The sequence below is a fragment of the Choloepus didactylus genome, chromosome 19, assembly GCF_015220235.1.
Source record: "Choloepus didactylus isolate mChoDid1 chromosome 19, mChoDid1.pri, whole genome shotgun sequence".
Taxonomy (NCBI): Eukaryota; Metazoa; Chordata; class Mammalia; order Pilosa; family Megalonychidae; genus Choloepus; species Choloepus didactylus.
In genome coordinates this window covers 55,087,901-55,108,474 of record NC_051325.1, presented here as the reverse complement: position 1 = coordinate 55,108,474, position 20,574 = coordinate 55,087,901, and the positions used below count along the sequence as shown (strand labels likewise).

Below are 20,574 nucleotides of genomic sequence, written 5' to 3'. Positions count from 1 at the left end.
TCTGTGAGTGTGGGCATCCCTGGCCTCTACCCACTGGGTGCCAGTAGCAACCCCCACCCCAGTTGTGATAACCAAAACTGCCTCCAGGCATTTTCAAATGTCCGACTCCCGTTGAAACACTGGCCCAGATCCCTTGCTCAGGCTGCTGTGAGCTAGTATCACACCCTGCGTGTGAGCTCTCCCGTAGTTTTTTTCTAACTGAAGCCGCATAATAGGGAGTACTTACGACAACGTGGGCTCAATACTGTGCTGCTAAGTTAGATTTTTTAACCCATTTAACTCAATAACTCTAAGGAAGGTAAGTTATCCTATTTTATAGATAAGTAAACTGAGGCTCAGAAAGGTTAAGTAATTTGCCAGTGGTCACCTAACTAGTAGGTAGCTGAGCAACCCTATGGCTCTGATTCTAGAGCTGAAGCCCTCCCTGGTGTCAGCCACAGCTTCTCAGTGTGAGAGTCCTTTACCCTGACAAACCGCTCAGTGGAGATGGAATCCACCTTCCAGTATAATCTGGGGACAAATAAAAAGTCCCAGACCTTGCCCTGTAATTGCTAAACTAGACAATATGTTGTTTCATTTTTTAGATCAAGCCATATGAAATTATTGCTCTTTGGCCATTTTGGCCTTCAAAAAATGATACTGTCACATGGTTAAAAGTAGAGAAAATGATACAGTGAACTCCCATGCACCCTTCGCTTGACTTCAACAATTAACTATACTTGGTCACTGTTGATTCTTCTGTACCCCAAATACTCCCCTGCCCCAGATGATTTTGAAGCAGATTAGACATACCATACAACTCAAATATTTCTACGTGTCCTTAAAATATAAGGATGCTTTAGAAAGCTACAACTTCATTTTCATACCATAAAAAAAGATATTCTTTATGCCAGGCTTTCGGTTAGTGTTCACAGTTCTGTCTCAAGTCATTTTTACAGTGTGTTTAAATAAAATTCTAAATAAGATCCCAAAATGGCAAATTGTCCTCTCAAGTCTTTTGGTCTCTGACTTTCTCTCCTCCGTCTTTCTCCTTTAAGTTATTTGTTGAAACAAGTGCTGTTTGTCCTCTCAGAGCCGTGATGCTGGAGGTGTGGTCTCTGACCCCTCGCTGACCTGAGGCAAAACGAGTTCAGGAATCAGGAGTAACCCTGTAAAAGCAGAAGCTTGGCGTTACTACCGCATCCAGCTTTCCTTTGTATTTAATGATAATGTTTGGGCTCTTATTTTGTCTTATTTCATTGTTTTTGCAGTTCATTTTTATTATGTTTTACAAAAATATTGGCCTGCAGTCTATAGTAGATCAGAAATTTAAAAAGAAAAAGTCTTCATTACACTATTTGAGAACCACTGCCATAACATTTTGAAATCTGGATTTTTACCAGTTGCATCCCCGAGGTGTTAACATTTTCCTGTGTTCCCTGTATTTCCTGTAAAGTGATAGAGGAAGAGGACTTTTTATAAGACTAGACTGTATGTGGTTTTCATTTTTGAAGGGTTTTTGAAGATGTGGTAGAGGGAGGTGCAGTAAGCCCAAACTTGCTATATTACGTGGTGGTTCTGTTTGAGAAAACAAGTAACTCTTCATGTCTTCCGTTCAGCTCTGGAACTGAATAATGATGTTCCAAAATCAGCTTGCCTCACCTCGGAAAGCAGCGATACCCAGAAGGCCTCCATCGTCTCTCTTCCCTCAGAGTCGAGGGAACAAACTGCCACCCTTGGAGAGAGAACATTCAACTGTTGTTACCCAGGTAAAGAATAAAATCTTGCACATCACACCCCTTCTCTGTGCCCAGCATGTTGTGCAAGCTCTACGTGAATTCACTCACTAGATCCCTGCATACCCGGGTGTGGGCAGAGCATACAGACGTCTACACTGATGCACACACAGTCTTCCCCATGGGTTCTAAGGGCCCTGCTGTGCCCAGAACTCAGTGTGAGACTCACCAGACTTCAGGGTCACTGGAGCTTCCTTCTGGAGGTTCAACATTAAGAAGAGCTGAGCTGTGTTTTCTCTCTTCTCTTCTAGGTTGTCACTTCAAAACTGTTCATGGCATGAAAGATTTGGACCGCCACCTGAGAATCCACACAGGTAGGGATCTACCCATTTGCTTGACACTTTAGTAAAGAAATGAGTAACTGGACACGCACTAAGCACTGGGTGTTTAGTGGTGAGCAAGATGGAGATGGTCCTTGCCTCCCAGATGGAGTGGGCAGTGACCAGTTAAGTCACAAACCAAGACCAAATGCAGCCATGGCAGGGGCTGTGGGAGAGGCACTTGGAGAACCTGGAGGAGGGGGGATTTGGTCCAGGCTGGTCAGGAAAGACTTTCTCGAAGAAAGGACCCTTGGCTCAAAGTATGAGAGATGGGTAAGTAACCAGAGGAGGAAAAGCATTCCACACACGAGGAAGGGTGGGCACGGAGGCTTGGAGGGAAGGAAAAAGGCGAGTGAGATGAAGCTGGGGTGGTTGGCAGAGGAGGGGCCACACGGAGGCCTTGTGGCCATAGTAATCTTAAAGCAAAAAGATTAGATGCCTTGTTTCAGGCAACACTGTGCTACCTGCTGAGAATACAGGAAAATAAGACATGTTGAAGCACAGGCTGCTGTCGTCCATAGGAGGGGTCTGCAAACTACAGCCCATGGCCAAATGTGGCCCATTGTCACGTCCACTTGTTTATGCATTGCCTCCGGCTGCTTTCTTGGGACAACAGCTAAGTGCAGTAGCTGTGACAGAGACTGTGGGGTACACAAAATCTAAAATGTTTACTGTCTGGCCCTCTACAAAAAATTCTGCCAACCCCTCATCTATATTGTAGACTCTACTAGGCTGTATGAGTTAGAATATTGATTTGCTTGCTCTTACAGAAACCAAAATAAGTAGCTTAAACAAGAGAAGTTTAATTCTCTCAAGTGGCATTGCAGAAGCAAGTCATCGAGCGGCCCACAGTGGGTGGAGTGGCTCTGCCTTCCTTAACACAAGGGGTCCTAGTCTGCCAATGCTGCCGGAATGCAAATCACCAGAGATGGATTGGCTTTTATAAAAGGGGGTTTATTTGGTTACACAGTTACAGTCTTAAGGCCATAAGTGCCCAAGGTAACACATCAGCAATCGGGTACCTTCACTGGAGGATGGCCAATGGTGTCGGAAAACCTCTGTTAGCTGAGAAGGCACATGGCTGGCGTCTGCTCCAAAGTTCTGTTTTCAAAATGGCTTTCTCCCAGGATGTTCCTCTCTAGGCTGCAGTTCCTCAAAAATGTCACTCTTATTTGCACTTGGGATATTTGTCCTCTCTCAGCTCCTCTGGAGTAAGAATCTGCTTTCAACAGCTGTCTTCAAACTGTGTCTCATCTGCAGTTCCTGTGCTTTCTTCAAAGTGTCCCTCTTGGCTATAGCAGCTTGCTCCTTCTGTCTGATCTTATATAGTGCTCCAGTAATTTAATTCAGACCCACCCAATGGGCGGGCCAACACCTCCATGGAAATTATCCAATCAGAGTCATCACCCACAGTTGGGTGGAATGCATCTCCATGGAGACACTCAAAGAATTACAATCTAATTAACACTGATAGGTCCACCCACACAAGATTACATCAAAGATAATGGCATTTGGGGGGACATAATACATTCAAACTGGCACACAAGGCTTTCGTCTCTGGGTCCAGAGCAGCTGCTCCAGCTCTCTGAATCACTTAGCCAGTGGAGAACAGAAGAGAGATCTGGAAGCTCACAACCATTCTTCCCTCGGGGCATGATGCCGAGGTAGCATCCCTCGCAACTAGCTAAACAGTGAGACCCAGCTCATCATGGCTTAAAGCCAAAGTTTATTTCCATCCGGGGACAGTCCAGGTATAAGTGGGCCAAGCTATCGTGGCAGTCTGTTCCATGGCTTCAGGGGTTGTTTTACTGCCACTCTGAGGGTATAGGTCTCACTGGCATGGTCCAGGCTGCCTTATTACTGCCATCGTGAGTGCATTACAGCCGGCAGCCACCTCCTTTAGAGGCACATCCTAGAAGATTCACACGTGGCCTGTGCTCCTGCCCACTAACCAGCACTTGGTCACATGGTTGCTCCCAGCTGTGAGATGCATGAGAAATGAAGTCTTGACTCTGGGTGCCCATGTACCCAGCTCCAAATAGAAGGTTCTGTTATCATGGGCAAAGGGGAGAACTGAGAGAGACGGAGACAAAACAAATAGGGTCTCCCTACAGAAGGCAGGAATGGCAACACATGCTGGGGTGATCATTTAAGGCTTGAGCTGGACCACTGCTGAATGGGTAGAACAGTGGTTCTCAAGCTTCTTGGTCTCAGAATCCTTTTACATGTAACAATTGAGTTTTTGTTTATATACATTCTATCTATAGTTACTGTGTTAGAAATTAAAACTGAAAACATTAAAATATTCATTTAAAAGTTACAATAAGCCCTTTTCATGTTAACATAAATAACATTTTTATGAATATAATATTTTCCAAAACAAAAGGTTTTAGCAAGATGTGTCTGCCTCAGTAGTCAACGGGATTCTCATATCTGTCTGTACGTAGTCTTTTGTGATTTATTTGTTTTGGTTGAAGTGCATGAAGTGTATGAAGCCTTTTATATGTAACTGGAAAGGGAGGGTGTTTTGATAGCCTTTTCAGATAATTGTTGATGTTTTTCTTTACACCAAAACACAACAAATGTTAGTTTCTTAAATAAAAGTTAATTGCAGAGTTTAAGCTGGAAGTATATCAGTGAACTTTCTGTACCATGAAATTAAAATCCATTGGTTTGTTTTGTACTTTAAATGAATCTTACCCATGTTTGAATTTTGTAACATCATGCACTGCTCATCTGGTAAATGCCAGCTCACCACTTATGTGATTCTTCCAAATATTCACCCATTTCATTATACTATAGGGAAAAAAAAAATCACTTTTATTATCATCAGTCTCATCAGAAATCTCAGTATTAGGAAGCTGCAAACTTGGGCTAGAAGATGCTTTTTTTTTCAAAATTCTAACTCACTTGGGAGCTTGAATATTGTCATTGGCAAATAAATGCTGCCAGTAACTTTTCTGGAAATGACAGATTCATTTTGTTCCTTTTCAAGCAAATGATTGCCAAACATCAAGTCTCAAAAACCATACTTTGTCAGATATTCTGTCAAGTCAGAATGTGTTGCATGGAAAGAGCAGCTAGTTCAGCTTGCAATGCAAACCATCCCACAAGTGCTTTTTCTTGACTCAACCATCTTGTCAGTATTAACAGAAGGACCTTATGCTTCCCGTTTCATCGCACAGAATATTAAAGAAAATATGCTAAAGGTGTAATACAATTAGTATTTTCTCCTGCCTCACCAGGGGTCTTCCTATGTGAACTGGTTCTTTCCTGGGATCATGTGGCAGGGAAGACGACAGTGCCCCCTGGTCCAGTTGGCACGTGGCCTGGATTCATGCAGTGGTGCCATTTTTTCACATCTTCAGTGCAGATCCCAACAACGAGAAAGGGTGTAGTTATTACTGTGGAAGCAGTTTTGACCATAGACTTTTACAGTAGAGTCTCGGGGTAGGGGGCCCCCCAGGTATCTGCAGAGTGCACTTCGAGAACCGTGGCTGTAGAGCCTGACTGGCACATGCAGGAGTTACAGAAATGGTCCAGGACGGGGTAAATGCAGAGAGCAGCACAAGTGCCTGCGTGCCTGGAATGCACGCTCGCTGGGGGCTTGTCGGGGGAAAGCAAACTGGGAAGGAGGCTGTGGTCACATTGGTAGCGGCTTGGAAAACCAGGCTGAGAACTTGGATCTGATATTTATTTTTACCTTAAATTCCAGTTCTTACCAAAGGAGAAAAGCCTAATAATTTTCAAATACACAAAGGAAGAAGGTTGGGGTGGGATGTGGAGGGGGGAAGGGCGGGATAGAAAATATTGTATTCTTTTTTCCCATATAAAATCTTAATGTAGAAAAAATTCATGTTAACAGTAATTAGTTCTGGATAAAGGGTTGAAGAACAGTTTTAAAAAAATGTAAAAACAACTTATTTACTGATATATATATTTACCAGGAAAAAACAACAGCTTAATTTTTCTCCTGATTTTCTGCATGGAGTATATATTGCTCTTATCTCTATTCTTTTGGATCATTCCAGCAAAAGAATAAATTGTATTGTTGGAAGGTTTACAATGGCAAGATGAGCTCCTTGTCTACCTGTACTTCCAGACCACTGTCCCACTTGCTCTCTGGATAGTAAACTCCTCTGCAGGAGAAAAGGCACAGAAGTAGCCAAAAGGTCTTGGAGAACAAGAATGATGGGTCTTGCTGTATCAAGTTAAGATACCATAAAGCGAGCATCACAGTGCTTGAATTATAGAGCAGCTATAAACAAATGGGACGGAATTGAGTATAGAGAGACTCATGTACATATGCAAACTCAATACCTGATAAAGGGGCATCCCAAGGCAAACGGTGGAGGGACGAGCTCCGATACGTGGTACGATAACAACTGGCATCCTTTTAGGAATACGATCATAGTCCCTCACCTCACCATTCACAAATCCTAGATAGATTAAATTAAGTTCATCATTAAAATCTATAAAGTCAATAACTGTAGTAGGAAGTGTTGGAGCATGATGATATAGCATAGGCAGATGGGCAAATAAACAATAGGCAAAGACCACAAAGGAGAAGATAGATTAAACGGGAATAAATCGAAGTTAAAACTTAAGGATTAGAAAACCATGGGAAATAGACGAATGCTCTGAAGAAGAGACGACCCAAAGAACTACAAATCAAAGACAGCCAACCCCAATGGAAAAAAGCGTGAACATGCACTTCACCTAAGAAATATACTCAAGTTCACATGAAAAGCCCATAAACAGTGAAGTACAAATTAAATGCAAATACTATGTTATCCTCATCAGGCTGGCTAAAAAATACTATATTAAAGTAGTGAATCGTTGAACACCAGGCATCACCTTGTATATAATTTAACCATCCCCAACCCCTCCCTCCCCATCTCACAATTCAAAGAGAAATTTGATTCTATCTTTAGGGAGAAGGTGGGGCTTGAGGATGTGAGAGCAAGGGGGCTATAACACAGTATAGCATGTTAAGAGGGAGTAAAGCTATTTTAACGTGAGTTTTGTGTGTTGACATTATCTCTAGGCCCTTTGCTGTCCTCTCATTTATTCTGATAGTTCAAGTTGATTGTTTTGGATTGTCAAGGTAGACTGTCATATGCAAATAATGTTTTCTCTTTTCCCTCTTTATACTTGATCTCAAGTGACTTTGGCCCTCCAGTACAAAGTTGAAGAGTCACAGTGAAAATAAACCACCCATTTCTTAATCTTTCCTTTAAGGGGAGTGCTTTACCATCACGTACAGTTAGAGACCCTAGGATTCTTGTAGCGACCCTTTATCACATTAAAGAAGTTTCTGTTTATTCCTAGCCTGCTGTGGTTGGTTGGTTTTTGTTTGTCCAAACAAGGAATGATGGTTAATTTCTTGTCTTGATATTTGAAGATGGTCCTATGGCATTTATTTATCCACCTAAAGAAAACTGACTTACAATGCTCATATTTTTTATCCCACTTTGTATTTCTTCATTAGGCATAGACTCGGAGCTAATCTGCAGTAAAGTGAATTGAGAAGTTTTCTGTCTTTTTCTATGCTCTCAAACAGTTCATTGAACATGGGAACACTCTTCCTTGAATGTTTGATAGAACTTGATTACGGTATTCTCTCTACTTGTGGCTTTATGGGGGAAAGAGAGTAGGGGATGAGACTAGGCTGGGATAAGACTCTCAGTCTGTGGTTTGCTGCAACTGAAGACCCTTTGCTTGTCCGTGTGGGGTCCGTCAGAGCTCTATTCCAGGTGGGCGTCTCTCCAGGACCCAGCTAGTGGGCAGGCTCTGTCTAGAATCCACCAGACAAAAGCATTCTTGACTTTTTTTTTTTTTTCATGGATCCTGGCAATTTTATAAAGCTTATGGACTCTTCTCAGAAAGATCTTTTTAAATGTAGTAAGATACATCTCATTAAAAAAAAAAGAACTTTACAGTGTAATTGCCATCAATGTGCTAAATGTATGTTCTAATGCATTAAATCCTTGCTGCCCAAAGTATGATACAGAGACCAGAAATATTTGCATCACCTAGAGCCTTGTTAGAAATGCAGAATCAGGCTCTACCCCAGACCTACTGAATCAGAATCTGCATTTAAGTGAGACTAACTCACTCCGGGTGATTAGCATGAACAGTACTAGTGAGAAGCCGTGAGTTTAATGTCAGAATCTATCATCAGGTGTACTCACTAACCCAGTTGTGAAATAGTGACAAGCATAAATGCTGCTTTGAGAACAACGACAAACATAATGAGGAATGAATATTTCCCATGTCTGTTGACAAGGGTCTCAGGTAGCCTATTGTCAGTGTGGTTTGTTGCCTCCTTTCATAATTGAAGGAAATGCTAAATTGCAGTTAGAGGTAGTGAGAATAGACATAATCTTCCCCATACAAATTCTTAGACCCCCTGGATTTTATCCATAGACCCCAGATTAAGAACATTTCCAGTCACCCTGGGCAAAAGGAACATGTATGGCAAACCATGGACTTGTTCCTAAAAGCATTTGCCTAATAATAGTGACACTTGTCACTTTCAGTCATATTTCACTGGCTAGAGCGAGTCACGTGCCCAAGCTCCAAGGGAAGTGTGATTCTCCCTGGAGGAAGGAGAGTAAATACATGAGAACACTTAAACAATTTATGAGGGAGATCTTTGGTTTTGTTGTTGTTGTTGATCTGTTTCTCTGTTTCTTGGTTCCGTCTCTGTAATTTTTCATTTTCCTGGAACATCATCCATTTTATCAAATCTTCTAAATGTATTGGGGCAAAGTTCTACTTGACAGGCACAACCGATGTTGTCAAGCAATAGTCTCCTTTTTCTTTTCCAGTGTCTGTTGCCGTGGTTCTCAACTGGGGATGACTCAATCTCCCAGGGACATCTGGCAAAGTTTGGAGAAATTTTTGGTTGATACAACTCAGGGGAGTGCTCCTGGCATCTCATGGATACTACTAAACATCCTGCAATGCACGGACAGCCCCACAACAAAAGAATTATTCAGCCCAGATGCTGATAGTCCTGAGGTTGAGGACCCTCATCTATTGGTATCTTCTGTTTTTGACCAAACTTCCCAAACATTTGCCTAGTCATTGATCTTTTTAAACAAGCACTTTTTGTTTTTATGGATCAAATACTATAATATATTCTATCTGATTTCTTTCCTTCTAGTTTCTTGAGTTGCATGCTAAGTTCACTTACTTTTGGCCTTTTGTTAAAATGAACTTAAGTCTACCGATTTTCTTCTGAAAACTGTTGTAAGTTGTATCCTGTAAGTTTTGATATGTGGGGCTCTCATGTCCATTTCTAAGGAGTCTGTAATCAGACTTTGCTTCTTTTTTTTTAAAATGCAATTTTATTGAGATATATTCACATAACATACAATCCTCCAAAATGTACAGTTGTTCACATTGTGCTTTCATCACCACAAACTTTGTACATTTTTATTACTCCAAAAAATAAAATTAAAATTAAAATAATAAAGAACATCCAAAACATCCCATTACCCTCCTCCCCCCATTGTTCATTTACTTTTTTTAATACAGTTTTATTGAGATATATTCACACACCCTATAGTCATCCACAGTGTACAGTCATTCACAGCACCATCATACAGTTGTGTGTTCATCACCAGAATCAATTTTTGAACCTTTTCCTTATGCCAAAATAAAAATAAAAGCAAAAAAGATCACCCAAAACTTTCCATTCCCTCCATTCCACCCTATCTTCATCTAATATTTGTCTCCATTTTTCTACTCATCTGTCCAGACACTGAATAAAAGGAGTGCAAGCCACATGGTTTTCACCATGACACAGTCACACTGTGTGGGCTACATAGTTACACAATCATCTTCAAGAATCAAGGTCACTGGGTTGCAGTTCAACAGCTTCAGGTATTTCTGTCTAGCCATTCCAATATACTAAAGACTAAAATGTGATATCTATACAGCACATAAGAATACCCTCCAGAGTGACTTCTTGAATGCATTTGAAATCTCTCAGCCACTGGAACCTTATTTTGTTTCATCTCTCTTCCCCCTTTTGGTCAGGAAGATTTTCTCAATCCCACAGTGCTGGGTCCAGGCTCATCCCTAGGAGTCATTTCCCACGTTGCCAGGGGGAGTCACACCCCTGGGAGTCATGTCCCACATAGGGGGAGGGCAGTGAGTTCACCTGCCAAATGGGCTTGTTGGGGGGAGGGGGGCACATCTGAGCAACAAAGAGGCTCTCTGGGAGACTTTGATTCTTGAACACGAATTATTTTAAAAGATGTTCTAAAATGTCCAAGCAGAATTTTTTGAAAATTCATTTGTAAAGTCATGTTAGATTCATAAAAGTTTGACTCCTTTCTACTTGTTGAATTTTCTCTCCTTTTCAGTATGAAAATTTTAATGGCTTTTGCCATGATTTCTCTTTTGCTTAATATTAAAGTTGAAATCCTGCTTTCTTTGTCTTTTAGCATTTTACTAGAACTTTTTTCTATCATTTATTTTCTACTTCTGTCATTTTGATTTAGGTATCTTAAGAGCATTTAGCCTTTTTCTTCCCTTAATGAAATTTAAATCTTTAACAGGAAAATTTTATCCAATTATGGATATTGTGCTTACTGACATTTTATTTTATGATGTTATTTTGTGTTCTGTGTTCCAAGTTTTTCTTTTTTTGTAGCAACATATATATGACTCAGTTTCCCATTCTTTCAAGTGTACAATTCAGTGGTATTAATTATATTCACCATATTGTGTTAATCATCACAGTCCATGCTTTTTTTTTTTGATGGTTTTATTTCTCTAGTGGTTTAGAAGCTATACCTTCCATTTTGCTAACTTTCTTAGATTCCACATCTTAACCATTTCCATTTTTTTCTGTGTATACAGTTCAAGTGTGAGACCCTGAGTCAACTATTAAACTGCCTTTACTTTCTCTTCCCACAGAATGCGAGCCCAACTATAAGATTCTATTAAAATAATTTCCATAGAGCTTTGAAGATATTGTGCTCATCTTGCTAGCATCCGGTGTTGTCTGAGGAGTTGTGTCCTGATGGAAGCACTTTTCTGGCTTTTCTTTCTGAAAGCTTTAACATCTCACTGCTGGTGATGTTCAGAAATTGTACCACCCTGCCTTAAGGCAAGCTGTCGTGTGACTCATGACTGTCTTCCATGTTGGGAAATAATTCTTTCCTCTGTTCTATCCTGGACCCTGTAAAACTAGCTTCAGGTCGTAAATTTTCTTATATTTTCCCTATTGTCCTTTTGGGAGAACTCTGGGAGATTTCTTAGCTCTGTCTTCCACTTCTAAATCATTTTTTTTTCTTACATCTTTTCTGCTAATCAACCAGAAGTTTTATTTTGACAATAGTAACTTTAATTTTCAAAGTAATGTCAATTCTCCTATTTGCTATAATAACTTTCCTCAAGCCCTTGAGTTGGGAAGGTTTTTCTGGTTCTGGGTATTCATTTTTATATGGACATGATTAACCTGGAGTGGCTGTAGCAGTGGTACAGAAATGGTGCTGGGTGCAGATGCCCTGGACATGGGCTCTCTATTTTCCAGGATATCTCCAGCTCCTTGGGGCCCTTGCATCATTTCTCTGACCCTCATTTACCAATAGCAGATGCCATTGCTGCTTGCTGTTTGGTGCAAGTGATGGAAGGGATTCAACCTGGCCATTTTCCTGTGGCTCATCAGCCAGCATGCCAGAAAGTTGTTCCAAGATCCCTCTGATCTTGCATATTTCTATAACACTCCCATTTTCCCAAACAGTGTTTAGCTTATGGTTTTCTCCATCAGTCCGATTTTATCTACTCGGTCTCTTAAGGTGTCTTCAAAACTTCCACTCCGTCAGTGGCACACCTTCTTGTTACCAGTGCACAGATTTAGGCTTCAGGATGTCCCTATCTCTGGGTACCTGGGCAGAAGGAGGCAGAGCCACATGCCTGCTACCATTTTGGTCAAACCTCTCTGTAGTCAACTTGATAAAGAAGCCCTTACAACCTTGAATCCTTCTTATGTGTTTTAAGGAGACAAACCACACAAGTGTGAGTTCTGTGACAAGTGCTTCAGCCGGAAGGATAACCTGACCATGCATATGCGCTGCCACACCAGCGTGAAGCCCCACAAGTGCCACCTCTGCGACTACGCCGCCGTGGACAGCAGCAGCCTCAAGAAGCACCTGCGCATCCATTCCGACGAGCGGCCCTACAAATGCCAGCTCTGTCCCTACGCCAGCCGCAACTCCAGCCAGCTCACCGTCCACCTCCGATCCCACACAGGTGAGTCTTTAACTTGCAAACCTCTGTCACTTTCTTTTCCTCTTATTTCTAGACGTTTGTTTACTCAAAGCACAAGCAACTTAAATAACCTTGTGGTATAAGAAAAGGAATTTGGAATCTTTGCAGTGATTAGGAGGCTTGTGGTTTTTCTTTTGCCAGTACAAGAGCTTTCAGTAAAATGTAAAAATCTGGCAGTTGGGTTTTATAACTTGACTACATAGAATGCAGCTGGGGGTGTGTACCCAATCCAGTAGTCAAGATGCAAAAAAATGCATCTCAAAAGTCACATATAAGCTAGAGGTTTTAGTAATTTAACTTATACTTTGGTTGCATTGCTTAATTCAAAAACATGGAGTAAAATCAGTTCAGTGTGTTACAAATCTTAGTTCTAGAAGCTAGACTTTGCAAAGAGCTTTTCCTTCCCTTTTCCATGAAACCCTACTGAAGTAACAGTAAATAAACAGGCACAAGAAGAAACCAACCCATCATGCACAGAAAACTGGTGATTAGGACATTCATAAGCAGATGAGAACTTTTAGTGTTTTTGTGGAAAATAGCAAGCAGATGGGAGTATACTGATGTTCGAAGTTGAGTAAAGAAAGCTGGGGCCCAGCACACCCAGGAGAGGAAGCCATCGATGGGACCCCACCTTTCCAGCCAATGTCTGACTGTCCCAAGAGCCCTGAACTTGTAAGTAGCAGGACGACTGACAAGGCTACAGGGCTCAGGGGGAAAACCTATGGGGCAAAACAGCCCAGAGCTACCCAAGAGCAGGTGAAACCCATGGGCACCTGTGTCTGGTCTTTAAACTCTGTCTGCTCTTCCTAAATAGGAACAGCCAACCAACCAAGGATTAAGTCATTTGAGGGAAATCAGTAGCATAAAATCAGCCACATCTAACAACTAATCCTGGAGGTAACAGATTACTTGGGTAATAGATAATTCTTAAATTCTAATTGGTACCTACCCACTGGCAGACATATTGCAACTAAAAAGGGGCTATAAAAAGTTAAAGAGATGTTGAATTAAAACTAGAGTTGCTGGAGTATAATGTAAAAGAAAGTTCTCAAAAATTAGAGCAAAAAAATTAGAGAATTGAGAAAGAATAAGAAGCTGGAGGTCTGGCCTCTGGGTCTAGACAGAAAAGAAAATAGAAGTGAGAAAAATCAAAGGAGAAATAAAAAATTTCAGAATTTTAAAGGGCCATGTGTCCTCAGAGCAGGAGGCTCGCCAGATCCCAAGCGAGACAAAGAGTGTCCGGGGAGATCCAGTCCTAGAGAGACTTCTTGGTAATATTGGCTCCAAGGATGAGGTGGCTCAGCACCTGCAAAGTGGGGGAAGGATTCTGAACTTAGAATCCTATATCCAGCCAAACTCTCTCGAGTGTGAGATATCTAGATATCCAAGAATAAGTCGAGACTTTATTCCCATCTTCCATTCCAGTGGAAGTTAACTAGAAGATGAGCTCTAGCAAAACAAGGGAGAAAACCGTATTTGGCATGAGGTATTTGATATGTGAGTATCTGAATATGGTACTTCAGAGGATTACAGTAAAGGGAAATGTCTGGATGAGGCTTGGACAGAAGGTTAAGGAAAGAAGTTCAGCAGATCAGTAAGAACTTCTATGTAAAGGATTACATAATCTAGAGACTAAATATCTTTTGCGATTATGGTAAGATTCTTTTTTTTTTCTCTCAAGAAATGTACGGTCTGGTCAAGAAACAAGCTAAAGTGTAGCACAAAATGAGAATGTAAGAAAAGAGAATCAATTTGACCTTGATGCTAGGGACATTATCAAATGGCCCAGGTGTGACAGTGAGCACCTATATGGAGAAGATAATCCCGGCACAGTATTTGGCTCTGGTGAATATCGTGTACCCAGTCATAATGTACATTATTTGTAGTTTCATTCTAAAGTTTAAAAGCAGCTAGACAAAGCATGAGGTTTCACAAGGCAGAATGCAAATGTTATTGAACTTAAATGTGAAGATAAAGCTGTTCCTGACAGAAGTGAGGAGGTAGTGTGAGGAAGAAGAGGGAATCCTGAAAAGAATCTCTTCAGCTGATGGACTAAGAGGTATGAGACCATTACTTGGTTTAGAAGGCAATGCAAGAAGGGTAAAATTCACAACCAACAGAGCATGGGAAGAGGTTGGGAAAAGGATGGATGCTTACAACCTCCAAAAGAACAGAAAATCCTTGATGATGCTTCTAGGGAGTGGGACTGTAAGTTAGAGAGGAGGCTGTGGCTTTTCCTTATTTGTCCCCATCCTTTGCTGTCATATTCATGTGTTAATTTCATAAATAAAATTCAGTGTGCAGTGACAAAACTTTGCAAAGTCCATTGATCTACATAATATAGCTTAAAACACGGTAGCAAGCATGTCAGTAGTCTTAGCTTAACTAGGAATAGTCATGTGTAACTTAAATCTCACCTTTTCCTGCTTCCACACTCAATCCTGGGGTGTCTAGTTAAATGAGAGTTTAGATTTGAAACTGACCAAGTGTCATCATTGAGAGTGTGAACTTGGGCACCCAGGTCAATTAACTTGACCTCTCTGCGCCTCAGTAACCTCATCTGTGAAATGGGGGTCATGGTGCCCACTCATAGGACTGTCATGAGGATCGACTGAGTTAATACACAGCAAGCGCTTAGCACAGTGCCTGGCATGCAGGTAAAAAGCTCAGTTTATTGTCCTTATTAGGAAGCTGCGTGTAGTTGGGTTCGAAAGACCCAATGGTCTTGTTGTGGACAGGTGTTCTGACGCATGTTTGGGGGGATTCTGTCTTGCCTGCCTGCTCTAATGGAAACACACCTTCCGTTGCTAGGGGACACCCCCTTCCAGTGCTGGCTCTGTAGCGCCAAGTTCAAAATCAGCTCAGACTTGAAAAGGCACATGATCGTGCACTCCGGGGAGAAGCCTTTCAAGTGCGAGTTCTGCGACGTCCGCTGCACCATGAAGGCGAATCTCAAGTCACACATCCGCATCAAGCACACCTTCAAGTGTCTGCACTGCGCCTTCCAGGGCCGGGACCGGGCCGACCTGCTGGAGCACAGCCGGCTGCACCAGGCCGACCACCCCGAGAAATGCCCTGAGTGCAGCTACTCCTGCTCCAGCGCTGCTGCCCTGCGCGTGCACAGCCGGGTCCACTGCAAAGACCGTCCCTTCAAGTGCGACTTCTGCAGCTTCGACACCAAGCGCCCCAGCAGCCTGGCCAAGCACATTGACAGAGTGCACAGGGACGAGGCCAAGACGGAGAACCGGGCCCCGGAGGGCAAAGAAGGGCCCCGAGAGAGCAGCTCCCACCACGTGGCCAAAATAGTGACCCAAAGGGCCTTCCGCTGCGATACCTGTGGCGCCTCCTTCGTCAGGGACGACTCTCTGAGATGCCACAAGAAGCAGCACAGTGACCAGAGTGAGAATAAGAACTCGGACTTGGTCACCTTCCCACCCGAGAGCAGTGCCCTGGGGCAGCCGGGCACCCTGGTGTCTGTTGGGCAGCTCGAGGTGCCCCTGGAGCCCAGCCAAGGCCTCTAGTTCAGCTGAAGAGGGTCACTGGCTGTCAGGAACTCCAGACACATGCTGTTGCCCAGCCCTCCACGGTGAGGCCAGCAAGCCGGACTTGGGGCACCAGCTCTGGCGGGGGCTGCTCCGACGTTGCAGGCTTCCAGGACGATGGCGGAAGTGGCCACAGCAATGCTTTGCGATGTAAAGACGCTACAGGTTGCTGTTTTCCCTCCAAGAATTGGCTAAGCAAGTTGGCTGGGTCATTCAAAGGTGGGAGTCCAGTAAGCCCTGTTCTATGCAATAGGGATAACTTCTTCATGATGGATTCCAATTTTTAAACTGATCTGTAATTCCTAAATTCTTGGAAAATATTCTCTGGAATTATTACACTACTTAGAAGACATAGAAAACTAAAAATAAACTGATCTGTATAGTAGGCGTGAGTTAAGATGAAGGCTGGGTACATGGAGGGTCCTGGATGGCTAGAAAAGTTCTATTTCTTAACCTGGGTGGTAGTTGCAAAGCGTTCACCTTATGCATTTGTGTGTGGTTTCCTTTATCTGTTTTACAATAAAAAGGCAAACTCATCTGCAGAATTATGTAAGAACACCACTCCATTTTTCTTTCCATCCCTGCACAAACAGGTTATGGGGTGGAGTTCTCCATTCCCCCCAGCCCCGGCCCAATTCGATCATTTAATTGTGAATGCGCGTAGAGCTTCTCAACGTGCTAGTGAGAAAATCCAGTTTTGTACTGCAGAGAAATGAAACGAAGTTTAGTCTATAGGTGGCGCCAAAGGTCAACCACCATAACCAGCCCACGTGCATGGCGAAATTCAAAATTCGTTTTCTTGTGTTCATAAAGAAAGGACTAGGGTCCCCGTGGGCCCTGGGCGTGGCTCTGGGATATGACGCATGGGGCAGCCTCCTGGCATCGCTTTCATCACAGTGTGCACTTAGTGTTTGAACCAACACATTTCACTTGACCCAAGGTTAGGAGGCTATGGAATCCCAGTGGATATGTAATTTATCCAAAGTTGCTTTGTTTGTTCTACTTTGGCATCTTTCTTTCAAATACAGTCTTTGTTAAATTCAAATTCTCATCTGCCCTTCTCAAGCTAAACATCTGTTTTTAAAACAGATTCAATAGAGCCATTGTTTTTGATAAACTAGAATAAAGGTGTGAAAATAAATATTTGTAGATTGTTTGCCGGGGAATATTTTGCTTATGAAATAGCAAGAGGTGCATAACTGTACCAGTTTCTGAACAAATCTGATGCCATTTATTTAAGTTTTTACATCAGGTGATGAGAGGATACTGTTGAATATCTTTATTGTAAGAAGAAAAAATTAAAATGATGCCAGAGACCATGACAGTAATCATCATTTTTGCTTTGGAACTATTTTTAACTGTTTAGGAAAGTATTTGGTTATTGAACGCTGGTGTTGTAGAATAGATTCTATTGTTAGTGTTTACGCTATTTGTCATGAGTCTTATCTTCGTTTTCTGTTCTAGAAACAGAAGGGCTGTTGGCCTTGCAAGTGGGAACCCATAGATTGAACCCATAGAAATATTCCTTGTCCTTCTGGTTTTATAACTCTTCAGATAAACAGGAAAGGTAATAACCAATAGCTGTATGGATTTCAATGGTCTTAGGTCTCCCCTGGTATTATCTACAAATTTGGATTCTTAGAAGAATGCAAACCAGCAAAATTTTTCTGTCAAGTACAGATGGTGAATACTTTAGGTATCGCAGGGCCATAAGTTCTCTGCTGCAACTACTCAACTCGGGTTGTAATGCAAAAGTGGACAATAAGAAAAAGAATGAACATGTCTGTGTTCCAATAAAACTTTATTTACAAAAACAAGTGGCAAGCCGCATTTGGCCTATGGGCTGTAATTTACCAAACCCGGCTGTAGAACCTTTATCTTCTGAATTGGCGTGACCTGTAGAACACATTAAAAGAGGCTGAACTTTCGGGCAGGGACATAAATAGGACTTGTACAAAGTTGAGAATGTAATTCAAGACTGTAGAGCTGAGTTAGGATTGTTTGAAAAAATTTAAGGAATGTTGAGACTGGTGAGAATTCAGAAAAAGGTGGACCATGAGGGAAACCTAGGATCAGAAAACTCTAGGGGTGAGGGATGGTTTTACTCCTATATTATTAGCAAAGAAATTAGAAGGTAGCAGTGGATGGGATTCAAGAAAATAATTCAGGCAGTGGGGGAGTAAACTGGCTAAACCTCTTGGTGTGAGATTTAAGATATAATCACTGAATAAAACTTGGAAACAGCCTTAATAACTAAGGAGCTGTGATGTGATACAGATAGAAATGTGAGGTTTCTATACTAGACCAGCCTCTCTTTACAAAGGCAATGCAGATTCAAGAGAATTGTGTTTGCAGTCTGACTTCACCTGGACCAGGGGTTGGCAAGCCTTTTCTATAAAGAGCCAGAAAATTAATATTTTGGGCTTTGCTGGTCCCCTACAGTCTCTGTTGCAACTATTTAACCCCGTCTGTAGCATGAAAGCAATCACACATATGTGCGTGTACGGGCTTGACTATATGCCAGTAACCCTACAAAAAAAGGCCAAGATTTGGCCTGTGGGCCGTAGTTTGCCAACCCATGAGCTGGACCATTGAATGTAAGCAACAGGATGATCGGTCATAAGTAAAGGGCAGGGAAAACAGATAAAGAATGCTAAGTTTTTTGACGCCAATTGAAGGAAGTCGCTGCTTCATGCAACAGTTAATTGAGTTCCCGGTTAGATGTTGGGAAAAGCTGGGTCCTCCTGCATAGCTTGCTGCTAGGTCTTCATTCAGATCAACTAAAAAATCTCCAGTGAAGAGTCTAGAAATCAAGGTGACATCTTCTTGCACCCCCTTCTGATTTATGAAGTTTCTTGCTACCTTCTAGATGCTATAGAATGTGGTTTTTTTGTTGTTGTTCCTTGTAATTAATTTCTTCTTTAAAAGGGGCAAGACTCAATTCATGTTGAAATCATGACAAGGGCACTTGAGTACTTACTCTAACAGGCGTTCAACTAAGACTTTACCTGGATTCGCTGGTTTTGTTTTCTGGGTAGTCTCCAGAGCTGGACTGGGGGGGCTCTCGCGACGGCTGTATGATGTAAGGGGGCACCAAAAACTCAGTAACCAAGAAATAATATTTAATGCAGTGTTTAAAAAATACAAATCAGCAAATTATGACCCACAGGTTGCCTCCCTTTTTTTGGTAATTTTTTAAATTCATTTTTATTCAGATATATTCACATACTGTACAATCATCCATGGTGTACAATCAGCAGTTCACAGTACCATCATATAGTTGTGCATTCATCACCCCATTCTATTTTTGAACATTTTCCTTATACCAGAAAAAGCAAGAATAAGAATAAAAAATAAAAGTAAAAAAGAACACCCAAATCATCCCCCCCATCCCACCCTATTTTTCCTTTAGTTTTTGTCCCCATTTTTCTACTCATCCATCCATACACTGGATAAAAGGACTGCGATCCACAAGGTTTTCACAATCACACTGTCACCCCTTGTAGGCTACATTGTTATACAATCATCTTCAAGAGTCAAGGCTTCTGGGTGGGAGTTTGATAGTGTCAGGTATTTACTTCTAGCTATTCCAATACATTAAAACCTAAAAAGTGTTATCTATATAGTGCATAGTACAAATGTCCACCAGGGTGACCTCTCAACTCCATTTAAAATCTCTCAGCCACTGAAACTATTTCGTCTCATTTTGCATCCCCCTTTTGGTCAAGAAGATGTTCTCAATCCCCCCATGCCGGGTCCAGATTCATCCCTGGGAGTCGTGTCCTGCATTGCCAGGGAGATTTACACCCCTGGGAGTCGGGTCCCACGTAGAGGGGAGTATCCCCCGTTTTTGTAAATAAAACTTCGTTAGGTGTTGACCGGGGGCTAGGGTGAGGAGAGCAAGGCAGGGTAGTGCACGTGCGGGATTGGATGCTGCCTATCTAAAATTCTGATATTTGTCCCTTGTGGATTTTTTGCACTAATTATTTTCTAAAAATATGCATCTCTTTAATTTGCAGTTTTAATGTGCATTAACATTTCTAGATAACTGAGGTGCTCTTTATATTTTGGTTTGTTTTTTTTTTTTTTTGGTGCCATCTTCAACTTGCACAGGAGGTGACAGCAGTGCCTTGGTCCCTGCCCCCTTGTTCAAAGCAGAAACTGAAACCTGGGGAGGAAGAAACTTCCTAGAACCCAACAGGGTTTCAGCTCCAGGCAGTTTAACTCCAGAGTCCATGATTTTAACTAGAGAGCTAGGTTAAGTCTCCAACAGAGGGAAAAAAAAACTTCCCGAGAATAATAAATTAACCTATTAATCTAAAAATAGAAAAATCTAAAAGAAGCCTTCTTTTGTTGTTACAAGTCAGTGAAGTTGAGGAGGGAGGAGGTGGGAAAACCCTGCCTTTGGCAATACTGTTTTATACCAGGCTGGAGATTTTACCTCTGGTTCTTGTTTGCTCGTTTGTAAAATGGAGCAGTTAGAGGTTTGGCCTAATGATAAAATCTGGCTTACAACAGCAAAACAGAAGTTTTCTTACCTCTATGCCCTTTTTCCATTTCTTTCTCTTTTTTTGTTGTTTGCTTTTTTTTTTTTTTTTAATTTTGGTGGGGGTAGAAATAGCCAGGAACGGTTACTATGGTTTTATG

General features: G+C 41.9%; 1 protein-coding gene across 2 annotated transcripts in view; it reads left to right on the top strand.

Annotated features, from left to right (window-relative positions):
- Positions 1–16,472, top strand: part of ZFP64 (ZFP64 zinc finger protein) — a 76,027-nt gene extending 59,555 nt beyond the window's left edge. For both annotated transcript variants that reach the window (XM_037811753.1, XM_037811754.1), the window contains 4 exons: positions 1,599–1,748; positions 2,027–2,089; positions 12,116–12,367; positions 15,197–16,472. In XM_037811753.1, coding sequence (XP_037667681.1) covers positions 1,599–1,748; positions 2,027–2,089; positions 12,116–12,367; positions 15,197–15,906 — 1,175 coding nt within the window. In that variant the 3' untranslated portion in view covers positions 15,907–16,472. The remainder of the gene's footprint in view (positions 1–1,598; positions 1,749–2,026; positions 2,090–12,115; positions 12,368–15,196) is intronic.
- The last annotated feature ends 4,102 nt before the right edge of the window (positions 16,473–20,574 follow it).